Source organism: Bufo bufo, chromosome 9, assembly GCF_905171765.1.
Source record: "Bufo bufo chromosome 9, aBufBuf1.1, whole genome shotgun sequence".
Classification (NCBI taxonomy): Eukaryota; Metazoa; Chordata; class Amphibia; order Anura; family Bufonidae; genus Bufo; species Bufo bufo.
The window spans coordinates 26,780,771-26,798,895 of record NC_053397.1 but is presented as its reverse complement, the minus strand read 5'-3'; the positions used below and the strand labels follow the sequence as shown (position 1 = coordinate 26,798,895).

Below are 18,125 nucleotides of genomic sequence, written 5' to 3'. Positions count from 1 at the left end.
TCCGTGTCAGTTCCGTTTTTTTTGCGGACCGCATGGCGGAACCACTCATTTCAATGGGTCCACAAAAAGTTAGTCCATGTGCATTCTGTTTCTGTATGTCCGTGTTTCCGTTCCGCTAAAAAAATAGAACATGTCCTATTATTGTCCGCATTACAGACAAGGATAGCACTGTTCTATTAGGGTCAGCTGTTCCATTCCGCAAAATACGGAATGCACATGGACGTCATCCGTATTTTTTGCGGATTGCAAAATACATACGGTTGTGTGCATGAGCCTTTAGCCTGTCACATCATCTCTATTGGTCACATGGCCTACACCTCAAGAGAATAAGTCCAGGGGCAAACTGGCAACCTTAAAATGGCCCTGGAAAAAAAACCTAAAAGTGGCCCATCCAAATTAACAGAAGGTAGAGCTACACAAGTCATCTGGTGGGATCAGCCATACCATCTGCAGTGCAGGCCCCAGGCCTCTTCCAGCCTAAGGCCTGAGGTGTCTGCATCCTTGTGCTGTCTGTATAGGCTTCACATCTAGAAAGAGAATACCATAGAAAGAGCATCTCATGCTCTGGAGGACTCTGCACAGAAAGAGCATCTCATGCTCTGGAGGACTCTGCACAGAAAGAGCATCTCATGCTCTGGAGGACTCTGCACAGAAAGAGCATCTCATGCTCTGGAGGACTCTGCACAGAAAGAGCATCTCATGCTCTGGAGGACTCTGCACAGAAAGAGCATCTCATGCTCTGGAGGACTCTGCACAGAAAGAGCATCTCATGCTCTGGAGGACTCTGCACAGAAAGAGCATCTCATGCTCTGGAGGACTCTGCACAGAAAGAGCATCTCATGCTCTGGAGGACTCTGCACAGAAAGAGCATCTCATGCTCTGGAGGACTCTGCACAGAAAGAGCATCTCATGCTCTGGAGGACTCTGCACAGAAAGAGCATCTCATGCTCTGGAGGACTCTGCACAGAAAGAGCATCTCATGCTCTGGAGGACTCTGCACAGAAAGAGCATCTCATGCTCTGGAGGACTCTGCACAGAAAGAGCATCTCATGCTCTGGAGGACTCTGCACAGAAAGAGCATCTCATGCTCTGGAGGACTCTGCACAGAAAGAGCATCTCATGCTCTGGAGAACTCTGCACAGAAAGAGCATCTCATGCTCTGGAGGACTCTGCACAGAAAGAGCATCTCATGCTCTGGAGGACTCTGCACAGAAAGAGCATCTCATGCTCTGGAGGACTCTGCACAGAAAGAGCATCTCATGCTCTGGAGGACTCTGCACAGAAAGAGCATCTCATGCTCTGGAGGACTCTGCACAGAAAGAGCATCTCACGGTATGGAGGACTCTGCACAGAAAGAGCATCTCACGGTATGGAGGACTCTGCACAGAAAGAGCATCTCACGGTATGGAGGACTCTGCACAGAAAGAGCATCTCACGCTCTGGAGGATTCTGCATACAAAGAGCATCTACTGCTCTGGAGGACTTTGCATGTCCTGTATTGCATAGACAAATTATTAATTTAAATGATTCATGTGTAATGCTTTATTTTCCCTGTGGGGGTGCTGCAGAGAAATTAAACCTTTGACACTGGGTTTCACCCAAACATTCTTGCTGATTTTTGGATGATGCTCTGATCACTTTATCAGAGGACTGATCATGTCCACCGTGGACATGTACTAGACATGTAAGTGAGAAATCACTATAATGAGGTCTCCTGCTTGATGAATCGATTTAAACAAGGCGCCCTCTCAAAGGTATGAATAAACGTTTCATATACCAGCACGGCATTTATTTATTTTTCTAATTAAATAAACATAAAGCCGACTTAAAGCTAATTTAATAAATCTGAGCTTGTAGTACGTATGTAAAATCTGCTATGTAACAATCAACAGTCTGTGGTGGACATTTGATTGGAGCAGGTATGGGGTATCTGTCTCACTACTGCTCTCTGGAACATGCTGCTTGAATAAAAGGAGGCGGCTCAGCTGGACGGATCCAGCAGACGGTGTCGCTCTTTCATGTCGGAGATGTGCAGAGGCAAAGTGATAAATCACTGAAGGGTTTAAGAAGGGAAAAAAGCAGCATGCACCACAATAACATGCACACTTCGTTCCCTTCTATCACCGGAAGCAAAGCTCTCTTAGGGAGAGTTCACATCACCGTTATTTTTCAGTTCTGATCTGTCAGAAGAACAAAAAAATAATGAAAAAAAATGGATCCTGTAACAAAACGGAACATGTGCATCTCTGGAGGACTCTGCATACAAAGAGCATCTCATGCTCTGGAGGACTCTGCATACAAAGAGCATCTCATGCTCTAGAGGACTCTGCATACAAAGAGCATCTCATGCTCTGGAGGACTCTGCATACAAAGAGCATCTCATGCTCTGGAGGACTCTGCACACAAAGAGCATCTCATGCTCTGGAGGACTCTGCATACAAAGAGCATCTCATGCTCTGGAGGACTCTGCATACAAAGAGCATCTCATGCTCTGGAGGACTCTGCATACAAAGAGCATCTCATGCTCTGGAGGACTCTGCATACAAAGAGCATCTCATGCTCTGGAGGACTCTGCATACAAAGAGCATCTCATGCTCTGGAGGACTCTGCATACAAAGAGCATCTCATGCTCTGGAGGACTCTGCATACAAAGAGCATCTCATGCTCTGGAGGACTCTGCATACAAAGAGCATCTCATGCTCTGGAGGACTCTGCATACAAAGAGCATCTCATGCTCTGGAGGACTCTGCATACAAAGAGCATCTCATGCATCGGTTTCAGCTATTCTGGAAACAACGGTGATGTGAACTCTCCCTTACAACGTCTGGACCAAAAAGGTTAGAGGTGGTCATAGACATACAGATCAATGATACAAATAGGTGGGGCGTTCCAGTTATCAAAAGCCCCTACAAGTCTTCAGCTTGATCTCACAGATCTTCTCAGCCACATGAGTGACTACCGAGCTTCCTCTCTCTGAGTCTAGTTCCACCACCCAAAGATTTTAAAAAATGGTGCACTAATTAAGAGCATCTCTCATGGATGGAATTGGTCAACATCTTCCCTTACATCAGCTTAGGCAAGGGGCAAAGTTAAAGGGCATCTGTCAGCAGTTTTGAACCTATGACACTGGCTGACCTGTTACATGTGCGCTTGGCAGCTGAAGACATCTGTGTTGGTCCCATGTTCATATGTGCCCACACTATATGCAAATGAGCCTCTAGGAGCAATGGGGGCGTTGCCGTTACACCTAGAGGCTCTGCTCTCTCTGCACTTTGATTGACAGGGCCAGGTAGTGTAAACGTGATCGCGCCTGGCCCTAACTTCCCCTAAAGTCTAGCGCTGCGCCATGCAGGTGCAGTAAACGGGCGCAGGTGCAGTAAACGAAGGAAGCTCACAGTACAGAAGTGAACTGCCAGCGAGCCTCTTTCCTGTACTGCGCCAGTGCTGAGTCCTGAAGCTCACGGCAAAGCTCGGAGACTTCAGGGCCAGACGTGATCACGTTTACGTGGCCTGGCCCTATCAGTCAAAGTGCAGAGGGCACGGCAGTTGCAGAGAGAGCACAGCCTTTAGGTGGGAAGCCTAAGGCCCCTTTCACACGAGCGAGAACTCCACGCGGGTGCAATGCGTGATATGCATTGCGCCCACACGGAATCCGGACCCATTCGTTTAAATGGGTCTGGTGTACATGTACACTTTTGTGTTGCGTGAAAAATCGCAGCATGTTCTATATTCTGCGATTTTCACGCAACGCTGGCGCCATAGAAGTGAATGGGGCTGCGTGTAAATCGCATCGCATCCGCAAGCAAGCGCGGATGCGAAGCGATTTTAACGGATGGTTGCGAAGAGATGTTGTTTGTAAACATTCCGTTTTTTATCACGCGCGTGCAAAACGCAGTAAATCGCATTGCACCAGCGCGATAAAAACTGAACAACTGAACGCGATTGCAAACAAAACTGAATGGCACTGAATGCATCCGCAACGCATCTAGACCTAATCCGGACACGCTCGTCTGCAAGGGGCCTAAAAGCCACTCTGGCCAGCATACAGGACTAGGGCACCAAATCGAATTTTTGGCCTGAGTGAAGAAAAGCCTAGCTGTGGCGGCTACCGCAGGCTCGAAGATCAGACAGGAATTGGCCATCGAATTCATAAAGTAGAGATGAGTTGATGTCGAAGCAATATCAAGGAGAATAAGGCCTACCAAAGCACAAAGAACTAATTTGATAACTCCTCTCTCTGAGTCAACAGAATATGTGCCCAATCTAAACTGGCATTTGGCACAAATAAAAAAAGAAAAAAAGATAAATGAGGTATACTATTTTACCTTCAGACTACTTTAGCTTTAAAGGCTGTTGGAGGCATCCTGCAACTTTTATCCTTTTATAAATACAGGTATATTTTATATATGTATTAGTATTTATTTAAAGCGTTTTCAAAGTTTGAAACACTGGGGACAACAGCAAACATAAAAAAGCAAACTTCCTCATATATACAGTATATACAACCTGCTGCCCTACTGGTTAGAAATGTGCGATGTGATATCTAAGCTGAAGTTGGATCACATGACTTCCTAGCAGGAAACGGCTGTAGGCCATTGTGGTTCAGTAATATTTCAACCTTATGGACGATGCGCCAGTGATGGGACTACAGAGCAGTGGGGATGGGGAAATAGTAAGGTGGAAAGGTAAGTCCCATTGGATGTATTTCTACAGTAGGAAGCCATTACCCCAGACACATTGCTCATTTTCTGGCCCATTGCTTGCGGTGCTGGAAAACAATCCTCAGCTTTACCACCATTTACACTAATCCAATTAACTACTAATGTCTCATTTCCATTCAGTCAATATTCAAAAGACCAGCAATAAAGTGAAAAGCATTTTCAATAAACCTGCCAAATAGCAGAATGGCTGAGAAAACTTGAAAGCTTGCATTTATTCATAGACGGTACTTTAATTAAACTCTGTATTTAAGCAAACCTTTTTACATGGCCTGTACTGCAACAGATTTAAAGGGATTGTCTAATGTTAGAAAATAAGATCGAACGCTTTCCAGAAAGAGCTCCCCTCTTGTCCATGGGCCATGTATGGTATTGCAGATTAGTTACATTCACTTAAACAAGGTTGAAATGCAATAGCAGACACTGCCCATGGGCCAGGGAAAAAGGTAGACCCTTTTTACTCATACCAATCTATAACCAAACTATTTGATGGCATCAATACAGAAAACATATTAAAGGGTCTCTCGGAGCTATAGCATTCATCAACTATCCTTAGCAATTACAAGCACTCCAGCTCCTTCGTTGTGCAGATCAGCAGGGTCTAAAGCCAGCCATACATTTTAGAAATGGTTCAGCCAAATGTCCATTTGGCTGACGGCTATCTCTCCTGACCCACTGACATAAATGGATTCTCAGTTGAATGGGAAGGTAACAACAAGCGACTGGCAGACACCTACGGCACCAGCTTTTCTTCTCTGTGAACCAAAGACTTGGCATGTTGAAATCTAACTGCCCGATCTTTCTCTCCCTCAACATCTGCCGTCGGCAGAGAATCGAGAGGCCCCCATACACATTATATGGTTGGCAGGTTTGGCCAACATTAATGTAATGTGTATAGCCAGCTTTAACAGTGGACCTTCACCAATCACGTCCCATCCTAAGGTCTTCTTTCAAGGACTCTTTCTTGAGCTGGACAATCTTGACCCAAACTTTTGTCCCCATATTTTGGTAAGGTTGTGAATCTCCCATCTCTGGTTAGATATGTAGAACTTCTGTTGACTAGTAGTGTTTGATATAGTGGAGATATTCCGACAAATTTGCCATCATAATTATCGTTCAACTATCCAACCCTTCCCTTTTCTCTGCCTGATGCTTGGAAGCCTCCTGAGGATTCATCCATTTCCATGTCCTAAGTGCAGGACGATCAATCTCCTGCGTATGGCCACCCTAAGTCCAAATTGACATCCTTCACAAAACATCAAGCACAATCTACATGGAGTGGACTAATGCAGTATTGGTTTTACATGACCAAACAGGTCAACCCGCTACAAGTATACAATGCTTACCTCCTCTCTGCACCAACAAAGTAACTTCACTCCCCTTTGGACATTCGATCAGTAAATCCACAACTTGATTATGTATAAGAGTCTGCACATTCTTCTTATTTACTTCCACAATGAGATCTCCTTCTTTGAGGCCACGGCAACGGGGGCTGTCTACAATCTGTTTCACCCTCTGGCCACCACCACCAGGACTATCTGCTATAGTAAAGCCAAAGCCCATTGGCCCTTTGACTATATGCACTGTAATGAGTTCAGGTTGCGTTGCTATAGAGGAAGCCAAAGAGACAGTGTCATTAGGGTAACCATGGGAACCATTCAAAGTTACGTCCGCAGGGCTGCTTGGCCTTGGCTCCTTCAAGTTATTGACTTTTCTAGTTTTACTGCTGTTGCTCGATGGCGAGTCATATGTTTCTTGTCCATTGACAATGATAGGGTCTTTATCCAATATGGCCACCGATGTCACCAGACTTGTGTTGGGATCATCAGGGTCGAATGGAAGTGGATACCCTCTGCAAAGTTCAAGGTCAACACATTCACCAATTGGTATAGACTGGAAGATCTTCACAACTTGAGCGTGGGTATATCCGAGTACACAGGTCTCATTTACACTGACAATAACATCACCTATGATGGGGAAAAACAAATGACAAAAAGTTAAAACTCTCTTGCATATTTATCAAAAAGTGTCAGACCCATAAGGATTATGAAATACAATTTTACCAGTTTCCATCTTGCCATCCAGAGCAGCGGGGCCGTCAAGGACCAAGCTCTTTATCTGCAGAAACTCATCCGGTTCATCTCCACCGACCACAGTGAAACCAAAACCTCGGGTGCTTTTCCTCAGTTTTGTGTTAATAAATTTTCCTTTCAATTCAGAAGGGTTTCTGGTGAAGAATGGTTTAGCTGAAATGATAAAAAAATATATATAAAAAAAATTATAATATAAAAGGTTGTCAAAAAAAACAGCAGCATTGTCTACCCCAGGGGCGTAACTTGAATATCCTGGACTCAAGTCTAAAAGCTGAGTTGTAACAATGACCCTCACCTAGCATCTACCATATAGAATACTAGTGTCCTCATATGGGACAGAGGGCCCTTTGGATCACATCCATAGTTGCCCACAGTCCCCAATTCACTGGGATTGTCCCAAATTTTCGAAGACAATCCTGACAAATTGGACTTGTTCCGGCCTCAAAATGGGTAAGACTTATATTAAAGGGGTTGTCCAAGTTGGTATGAAAGCCCCTGAAATAAAAAAAAATTAAAATAAATGAAAAATATAACAAATATAAAAATAACAAATGAATGGATACTCACCTGTCTTCTCCGCTGTTTCTTTGAGCGCTGAGCTCCAGTCCTCAGGCTGCCGATGCCGTCTTTTTGGCTGCAGCGGTGACATTCCGTACACAAGTCACAACTGCAGCCAATCACTGGCATCAGTCGTGCACAGGACCTCTCTGTGAAGTCAAATAATTGGCTGCAGCAGTGACCTGTGTGCACAGAACGTCACCTCTGCAGCCAGAAAAACTAATAGCGGCGGCGAGTACTGAAGCACAGCGCAGGAAGAAAACAGGTGAGCATACATTCACTTGTTATTTTTGGCCACTTACAGTGGTTGCAGAGTTTTTATATAACTCAGACAACCCCTTTAAAACTGCCCAGAAGTGTGCATTTATGGGGGAGGGATGGGCGTGCCCAGGGCGGGTCTTTAAATGTTCCAAATTTACTAACACAAATGCTTGTAAGTATGCCTCATCAGGCCTGGGGTGCAACTGCGCCCTCTTTACGTACATCCCTGTCCTACCCTGATATACTATCCTAGTTTTTTTTGTATAATTCTAGAATTACCATGGTTGGAAGGGTCTCTTGCCGTTTCCTTCTTTTTTGGTGTGATGTTGTTGGGAAGATTAATGGGTGGAGGTGCAAGAGGTGGGAGGTCTCCTGGCCACTCTGTTGCTATAAGACATAATAAAACAAAAAGAAATAAGCAGCCAGGTAAAGATAAACTTTAAAGGAACACTCCAAGCAAATCGTATACAGTGTGTTACGCCAAGAGCAAGGCTTGGGGGGGGCGGAGCATGACACGGGGATTCAAAGAGCAAGTCATGCACCTCTCTCTCAGGCCCTGCTCCAGGTACAATACAGTCAATCCCAATGTACCCTAACATGCCATAGGTTCATAACATCCTTCTTTTGGTAACAATGCATCAATATTAATTATATTAAAAGAATTACATGTATTTAGTCTTGAGAAGAGACGTCTAAGGGGGGACATGATTAACCTATACAAATATATAAATGGGCCGTACAAAAAATACGGTGAAAAACTGTTCTATGTAAAATGCCCTGAAAAGACAAGGGCGCACTGCCTCCGACTGGAGAAGAAAAAGTTCAGTCTCCGGAAGCGTCAAAGCTTCTTTACTGTAAGAACTGTGAATCTGTGGAATAGACTTCCTCAGGACGTGGTCACAGCAGGAACAGTGGACAGTTTCAAAAAGGGTTTAGATGGATTCTTAAAAGTAACTGACATTAATGCTTATGAAAACGTGTGGAAATCTGAGTCTCACTTCCTTCTGGGATTCGCGTCCCCACCTATCCCTTGATTGAACTTGATGGACTTATGTCTTTTTTCAACCGGATTATCTATGTAAGGCCTCATGCACACGACCGTTGTTTTGGTCCGCATCCGAGCCGTTGTGTGTTTTGCGGCCTGCAAATTGTGGATCCGCAAAACACGGATGGCGTCCGTGTGGGTTCCGCAATTTGCGGAACGGCACGGACAGCCATTGATGTAACTGCCTATTCTTGTTCACTTCAATGGGGCCATAAAAGATGCGGACAGCAATACGTGTGCTGTCCGCATCCGTTGCTCCGTTCCGCAAAAAAATATAACCTGTCCTATTGTCCGTTTTGTGGACAAGAATAGGCAGTTATATCAATGGCTGTCCGTGCCGTTCCACAAATTGCGGAACCCACACGGACGCCATCCGTGTTTTGCGGATCCACAATTTGCAGACCGCAAAACACACAACGGTCGTGTGCATGAGGCCCAACTGTGTAACTAACTAGATTAGTAATTAACTGCTAACATTAACAGATGCCTATGCAAAACCTTTAAACAGGCACATTGATCTTTCATATCATGAATTTCCAATAGTCTTTGCTAATTCTTTTTCAATTTTATTTAATTTTTATATCAATGTATTATTGACGGAGATATGGCCTCTTCTCATCATATCCCATAGGCAGTTTAAGCGTTTCCTGAACAGCAGGTCATTTGTTTCCGATGTACTATTGTTTATTACGTCATGCTGGGAGTTGTAGTTACACACAGAGAACAGCGGTTTTCAGATCAGTACTGACGCCGAGCATTAGCAAATCTGGATGGAACAAGATTACGGAACATGTGCAATAGCAAATTGTGCCCATCAGATCCAGCGTCAGGGGATTTTATTCTGTATTTCCAGCCCTCGCACAAGACGCGCAGTTCCTTCCCTCTCTGCTGTCGATTATTTGTCTCAGGGTGCCCCCCTGTGGATCTTGTACTCAGGGTGACCTTAGCAGGGAACGTTCAGTAGTCTCTGCTCAACACACGCTACAATTACACCTTCCTTACGCAGCAGTCTGCATCTAAAATCTCTCTCTAAAAACTCTCCTCACTCATCTCAGAGCACAAGTCCTGCGGTTTCTGCAGAAATGTCTTTAAATGCAGCCAAAGACTTAATAAAACTTCCAGACGGAAGTGTATCTCATTGATCTAATACGTCAGCCACACGGCACAGATAATAACCGTGTAACTGATCAGCTATTCTCCATAACAGTAAAGCATTTAATCTATATTATTTTAAAAAAAATAGCAAAAACATAATGTCAAAACAATTGCAAAAATACAATCTTAAAAAAGAATTGCAAAAACACGGTAATTTTTTAAAAAAATGGCAAAAAAGCAATCTTAAAAAATTAATAACTGCAAATACATAATTGTAAAAAAAAATGGCAAAAACACAAAATAATTGCAAAAACATGTGAACAAACTGCAAAAATTGCAAAAGTACAATACAAAAATCAGGATTGTCATCATCAGCCATATCCATTGCCATCTGACACATGTTGCTTTTTTTCATGCAATTTTTTTAACGTATATTGTGAAAATATTGAGTGTTAAAGAGGACCTTTCACCGATTCTTACCCTATGAACTAACTATACAGATATGTAGAGCGGCGCCCGGGGATCTCACTGCACTTACTATTATCCCCGGGCGCCGCTCCGTTCTCCCGCTATGCCCTCCGGTATCTCCGCTCACTAAGTTATAGTAGGCGGAGATACCAGTCCCTAAGTTATGGTAGGCGGAGTCTGCCCTAGCGCTGGCCAATCGCAGCGCAGAGCTCACAGCCTGGGAGGTTATTTTCTCCCAGGCTGTGAGCTCTGCAGTGCGATTGGCCAGCGCTAGGGCAGACTCCGCCTACCATAACTTAGGGAACGGAGATACCGGAGGGCATAGCAGGAGAACGGAGCGGCGCCCGGGGATAATAGTAAGTGCAGAGAGATCCCCGGGTGCCGCTCTACCTATCTGTATAGTTAGTTCATAGGGTAAGAATCGGTGAAAGGTCCTCTTTAAAATACTCATCCTATAAATGTACTGGGAGCCTATAATAAAAAAAAATATATATATAAAAAAGTTCCCCAGGAATATTAAAATATAACCTTACATTAAAGGGGTAGTCCTGCGTTTTTGACATTTATGAACCTTTCGTCCAGATAGGTTATCAATTTCAGATTGGTGGGGGTCCAACACCTGACACCCCCACTGATCCGCTGTTTTGGGGCGCTCCTGGTGGATCTGGAAGCACAAGGTTCCATCCACCATTTAGTGGCCATGCTGGGGTATTGCAGCTCAGCTCCCATTCACTTGAACAGGAGCTGAGCTGCAGATGACGGAGCCTTCTTTTTCCAGCTCCGTCAACCGCTCAGTGCCTGGCACCTAGCAAAAACAGCTGATCGATGGGGGTGCCGGGTGGCGAAACCTCACTAACTAGATATGGATGTCCTGTCTGAAGGATAGATATCAAAAAGCTGTAAAATCCCTTTAAAAACTCTCTAAAATTTCAGGAAGTGGGGGTTGGGGGGGTGAGATTACACTCTCTCTACTAGAATTTTAACATAAGATGATCAAGTTTTGACAGAGGGGTGCCTGACGATTAGAGGGTGCCTCTCTTCTGGGTGTAATGATTTCCCTGCAGCGCCTCCACAGGAGAACCCAAGCATTACATAGTTCTCATATATATATCAATAAGTTGTCCATGAAATTAGTCCTTTAAAGCAACAAGAGTCCTGGCAAGGTGGACCCCATAAACATTAACCCCTGAATTCCTGTATACGGTAATTGTTTAAAGCACCCCACCTCTTAGATTATACATACTAGTAGAACTCTAACATTAGAAATATCACATTATCCCCAGACGGGTCACCCGAGAACGACTTACCTTCTGTCTGCTGCTGTCCAAGCTGCTTCTTGCGTTTGGCTTCAAGGACAGGATTTTCATACTGCGTTTTCCTGTTTATGTGACTGAGAAGGAAGACAATGACGTCACTAATGGCTTCTACTGAAGGACAGGAATTAAGTCCATTGAGGCTGAACGTGGATGGTCAGGATGTTTATCCAGCCATGACACGGGGGTGGGGCGGGGGGGACAATTGCAAAGTAATAAAAATAACCATCTGCTAAATTAATAACACCCGTCACCATATTATGGCTCGGTCAGAGCTCCAAGTGGTGCGGAGCTGTAATACCGCAGTAATGTTATCCTATAGGGGCTTCGGAGCCTTCATGGGATGCCATATGTTTGCATAAAGAGCTTTTTATTTGGTGCCACCTTTGAAAAAATATTAGATGTGACGTGAGTGCCAAATTTCTCCCATAGAAGTCAATGGAGACTGAAATGCTGCATCCATGCAAAACAGCGCCACTTTTCTCCATAAGCTGTATCTGGTATTGCAGCTCTGCCCCACTCCCTTCATTGAGGATCAGCCGCAATACCAGACACAGCCTATGGAAAAGAGTGGCGCTGTTTCTGGAAAATAAGAATCATTTTACTATACAGACCCATAATATATTCATAAATACATTCCTCTTCAGGACCAGTCTGTACAAGCGGGGGTTTTGGATGCTAGTGATCATTACTTACTCTACATAGTAGACGCCATAGACGGGATCTTCAATCTTCTCCCAACCTGCAGGTAATTCTGAAAAAAAAAATAAGAACAATAAATATGCACAATATGAAGAAATGAAACCTATAAGGAGATGTATATGGCTACATGCACACGAACGTTGTTTGTTTCCGTGTCCGTTCCGTTTTTTTTTTTTGCGGATAGGATGCAAACACATTCATTTCAATGGGTCCGCAAAAAATGCAGACAGCACACCATGTGCTGTCAGCATCCGTATGTCCGTTCCGTAGCCCCGCAAATTTTTTTTTTAACATGTCCTATTCTTGTCTGTTTTAGGCATTGTTACAATGGATCCGCAAAAAAAAACGGATGGCATATGGATGTCATCCGTTTGTTTTTTTTGCGGACCGCCAAACACATACGGTCGTGTGCATGCAGCCTGAATCTGACTGACAATCGGGTCTTTACGTTAATTCAGAAAATCAGAGACTATACAAGTTGGGTCTTTACCTGTCTGGCTTTATTTTTGATGGAGATAAGCGGCATCAGATACTAGAGTCGCCACTTATCGCCACATCTTATAAATAATGTTTGTGGAATACCGGTAAGAACATTTCCACAACCAATTTTGTGAACCAAAAAATGTAATATTTCAGAAAACCCCGAGGTCACAAACTGAAAGCCAGAATTTTTAGTGGGGGTGTAGTACCCATTATTAACCTGTAGGTGGCACCAGTCTTTACAAACAAAAACACGAAAAGATGTCGCAGGATTTTACTACATAGTCTGGCTGTTCTTGCTTCCTCACATTATAACGCATACTGGGCTGGTAATAGTCTGGTATCTCTTGCCGTCCGAGTCCATTCACACTATACATTTTGGGGGTCATTTATTAAAACAGAAATACCCTTAAATTCGGTGCATTTTTGGCGCAGATTGTGGCAATCTGCGACTTTTCCCTGCTCACGCCAGGTCTAAAAAAGTGGGCGTGGCATGGGCAGGGAAGGGGACGGGCCAGCCGGTCCGTCTCATTAATTATTTTCTACTCCCGTTTTAGGCGTACAAAATGGTGTAAATGTAAGACCGCTAGGGAGCCGTCTTCTATTTAGACTGGCACTGGATGCGCCAAAGTTATGTAGAGACCGACGCCTCTTCATAACTTTGGTGGATCCACTGCCAGATATAGCGGTTAGACCGGCGTCTAAAACACCGGTCTTAAGAAATGACTCCCTTTTTCTTTTTAGCTTTTTTTCCAAGGAAATTGGGCATATCTTCAGACTAAATTCCCATGAATGATCTTTAGAATTTAACTGTTAATATGAAAGCAAAAGGGGTATCCTGACGCAACAGTTCACGAGAGCGGAATCATGGTCCCTTTAAAGGGGTAGATTCCCACCTGGGACATTGATGGCCTATCGATAGGATATGTTACCAATGTCAGATAGGTGAGAGTCCCATCTCTGGGATCCGCTCCTACATCCAGAATGGGGCCCCAGAAGTGATGGATAGGCCATCTATATTGTGCTTCCGGAAAACCTCTTTAAAAGGGGTATTCCACCAATGTCAGGTATGTGTGAGTCCCACCTCCGTGTACTTCTCCTATCTCCAGAACCGGCCCCCAAAGTGAAAGGAGAACAGCCTGGCATGCGTGGCCGCCTTCTGTTCACCTCTATGACAGACCTGACAATAGCCAAGCGCTGGCTCTGCCATTTTTCCAAAAGTCCCCTAGCAGTGAATGGAGGATTGAGAACAAGCCACGCATGCGCGGTGTGCTGTCTGCATGCGCAGTTTGCTCTCCATTTACGGCTATGGGACTTTTGGAAATAGCAGAGCCACCTTGTAAAGCCCCCTGCACGCGAACGTGTGCTTCCCGTTGCCGCATTGCGGACCGCATTTGCGGATCCACAATACACGGGTGCCGTTCCGTGGGCATTCCGCATCACGGAGGCGGACCCATTCACTTGAATGGGTCCGCAAATCCGGAGATGCGGATTGGAAGCACGAACGGAAGCACTACGGAGTGCTTCCGTGGGGTTTCGTCCAGTACTTCCGTTCCACAAAAAAGATAGAACATGTCCTATCTTTTTGCGGAACGGCCGGATCGCGGACCCATTCAAGTGAATGGGTCCGCGATCCGCTGCGGCTTCCCCGCGGACTGTGTTCGTGCATTGCGGCGCGCATTTTGCGGGCCACAGCACGACCACGGGGTGCACACGTTCGTGTGCAGGGGGCCTAAAGCACAGGGCCACATTATGGCCTCACTGGCATCCCTAATGCCGCCATATAATGGGATACACTAAGCTCCCGTACTAGAGAACCTGGCATATAAAATCAGATGCACATGGAGGTACAGTATGGGCCTAGAGCAGACTATGTGCACAGTATTACAGAGATCCAAAAGCCACTGACCTCTAATGCGGTGGTATGCTTGAGCCCCATCAGGCGGTAGTATTGGGGTAATTAAAATCAACTCATTATTTCAGAAAGTTTCTCAAATCAAAGCACCAAGATCTGCACAATATTGCGGTGTGATTAGAAGCAAAGAAGCGTGTTGTACATTGGAGAAGAGCACAAAATGCACATTTAAGCAGTGATATTAGCAGATTTCATCCCCTCTGCCATAAGGGTAGGAAATCCCGCAGTCTAAACGCCAACACCGCACACAAAACACACACCGACTAATTAGAAGATGATTTCATTGCCGTTTGGCCGCGGACCAGAGGAAAAAACCCCTGACATATTTCCAGGATCTGCTTTTTAGCAAGATGGGAGTCTGCACGCTTTACAAGAGGCGAGGGGGATGGGATATAGGGATTATTACAGATACAGCGCAGGAAACGCACAGAGAAGGATTGAAAATGGAGATTTAAAGGGGTTCTCACTGATTGGCGGAGCGTCAGGCCTCCATCAATCAGATATGGAGGACAGACCATCACTTGTACAATAATGGAATACCCCTTTAAAGATATGACAACACTAAAGGGAGAATGAAATTGGTGGGCTGAGGCGAAGCCTAATAAAATCTGCATTGACATCAATTATAAAATCAGCATGCATGTTTTATAGTCACAGATTATAATCAATTATCAAATCTGAGTCTAGTTACTGACTGTTACATCAAGGAAAAGAGAAAGCGGAGGGAGAATATAATAATCAGGCCAGGGAGATTTATCAAACGGGCTTAGTTGCCCCTAGCAGCCAATCAGATTCCAGCTTTCATTTCCCAGAGCTCCTTTGGAAAGTGAAAGGTGAAATCTGATTGGTTGCTATGGGGAACTAAGCCAGTTCTACTTTACACTTGTTTTGATAAATCTACCCCATTAGTGGGGGGGGGAGATTTATAAAAACCGGTGCTAAGGAAAACTGGCTTAGTTGCCCCTAGCAACCAATCAGATCGATCCTTTCATTTTCAAAAGGTGCTCAGAGAAATGAAAGCTGGAATCTGATTGGTTGCTAGGGGCAACTAAGCCAGTTTTCCTTAGAACCGGTTTTGATAAATCTCCCCCAATAATCGTGTACACAGCACTTATAAAGGGTGACTACGTGAAGTGTAATTAGTGGCGTCCCTGAATGTGCCAATATTAAAACGCACTGAAGCGACAGAACATTTGCAGAGCTCCTAAATAATATTATAATAGATATTTGTAAGGGCTCAATTAATCTGCAAATTGCCAATCCGCAAAACACTGATACCAACCGTGTAGGTGGTAGGACAGGTCATTAATATCCAAAAGGTGGACAACCCCTTTAAGAGGTCAAATCCTTAGGGTCAGTTCCATTTAGAGGTTATTAACATAGTCCATGGTTAACTTTTTTTATTTTTTTAAAACACAGGCGAAATATACCAGTCTATAGTGCCAGTTCAAACTGTTTTTGGCACTGACTTTGGAGCGTTTCTGGCTTCTGCCTCAAAATCATCCCCCAAAAATGTCTTAAAACCGCTTCCCATTCATTTCAATAGAAAGCAGCACTTCCTTTTTTTCTCCATGTGTGCCCGATCTTTGGGCACAATCTGCACTGAATGGGAAGCAGAAAATACAGCTCCAAGTCTACGCAATTTCTTGTGCATTTTACGTGCCTTTTTTGGCAAAGATCTACACCAAAAACCTCAAGCTGAAAATGCAGCTTTGTATTGAAGTGAACAGCCATTGGTTAAAAAAATATATAAAAAAAACGCGGCAAAAAACGTGTTTTCTCATGCTGAAAAAAAAAATACATTTTGTGAACATCGCCTTAAACTTAAATAAATTGGAGTAAGATGCCCCAAATTTTTTAAGCGGCTGTCTGTGAAATCTACACTTGCTGTGATCAGGCGTAGGTCTGCGCTATAATTTGTGCCATTTCCTGGTGGCAATGATAGTAAATCTATTAGTAAATCTAGTCTGTGGGACTCCAATAAACTCACCCACTTTTTTAAACAATTTTCAAAAAGTGGAAAGGTTAAAAAATTGCATCTTTTTATGCCATAAAACTAACAATTGTTTCTTTCTTGGTCCCATTGTGTTCTTTCATAGTTCCTATTTTCTTTCCAAAGCCCCATGTTTTTGGCCACATCAACAGTTCTCTATAAAATACTTCCCAAAATAACGTGTGCACAGAATGCGTTAGTGTTAGTTAGTGTTTTGCGCTTTTTTTTTTATCGCATGCAAGAATGTGAAAGACAATGAAGAATCATGGGGTTTGAAAAATCTTGAAAAAGACCTGTGAGCTCTCCTGACTTGTCTGTCTTAGCAAATACTCACATCCCCCTCAAAAAACACCAAGAAACATTTTTTCTTAGACCATTGTGTTGTCTCTTTTATTTCCTCTTGGAAATGTATGAACAAACCACAACTCAGTGTTACCATTTCCCTTCTCAAAGTCAAACAGTCCAATTGCTTTTGACTGTGTAAGAACACACGCAGTGTCCCAGCTGATCACTGTAAGGCCTCTTGTACAAGACCGTTGTGTGTTTTGCGGTCCGCAAAACACGGATGGCCTCCGTGAGCGCGGAACGGCGCAGACAGCCATTAATATAACTGCCTATTCTTGTCCACAAAACGGACAAGAGTAGGACAGGTTATATTTTTTTTGTGGACCACGGAACGGAGCAACGGATGCGGAAAGCACATGGAGTGCTGTCCGCTTCATTTGCGGCCCCATTGAAGTGAATGGGTTCCCATCCAAGCCGCAAATACTGCGGCACGGATGCGGACCCAAACAACGGTTGTGTCCATGAGGCCTGAGGGTTAAGTTCATGTTACCAAGTTAAATGTTGTGATTTAACACAAAACTACTTATTTCCTTATGCACCACGTATCCCAAATGGCCATGCATGGGCAACAAATAGTTATCTCTGGCAGTTCTACTTAGGTTGCTAGGGTGATAGGCTGGCCCCATCCGCTGGTTATAAAGGAGGTCTTGGCTAAGCAGAGCTAGAGGCAAGACCTGTATGTGTGAGCTCCTGCTAAGCTGAAAAGAGAAGCCTTATCCAGGAAACACCATTCCTGAGAGTGAAAAGCTGCCAGAGAACAACTAAACTGAGAGAACCACCTCTGAGGGAAAGAGGAAAGACGTTTCAGAACACTTCAAAGTCGGTGTCTGGATTCAGACAGTAAAGTACTGCTCGTTTATGGCAAAAAAGACTTTGCTGACTACTGCTGGGAAGGAGTATATTACTTCGGTGCCCACCACACTATCAGCCAGAATGGCCATCCGGATCTAAGACCTGCAAGAGTTAAAGAGAACAGAATTGTACGCCTGTGGTTATCTGTTGAGACTGCATAGTGTATTTAGAGAAAGGCAGGGAGTACTACTACTACCATCATTGCTGCCTATACACAGCTATTGGGAAAACACAAAGCTGTGATATACAGAACTGTGCATTTGCTGCTATCTGTACTACCACTCCCA

The 18,125-nt window shown here is 44.2% G+C and overlaps 1 protein-coding gene across 7 annotated transcripts in view; it reads right to left on the bottom strand.

Annotated features, from left to right (window-relative positions):
- The window catches only part of MAGI1 (membrane associated guanylate kinase, WW and PDZ domain containing 1), a 465,776-nt gene that overhangs the window by 65,111 nt on the left and 382,540 nt on the right, over nucleotides 1–18,125 (bottom strand). For all 7 annotated transcript variants that reach the window (XM_040407608.1, XM_040407611.1, XM_040407609.1 and 4 more), the window contains 5 exons: nucleotides 12,248–12,305; nucleotides 11,546–11,628; nucleotides 7,910–8,017; nucleotides 6,782–6,964; nucleotides 6,065–6,685 (listed from right to left, as the gene is read on the bottom strand). In XM_040407608.1, coding sequence (XP_040263542.1) covers nucleotides 6,065–6,685; nucleotides 6,782–6,964; nucleotides 7,910–8,017; nucleotides 11,546–11,628; nucleotides 12,248–12,305 — 1,053 coding nt within the window. The remainder of the gene's footprint in view (nucleotides 1–6,064; nucleotides 6,686–6,781; nucleotides 6,965–7,909; nucleotides 8,018–11,545; nucleotides 11,629–12,247; nucleotides 12,306–18,125) is intronic.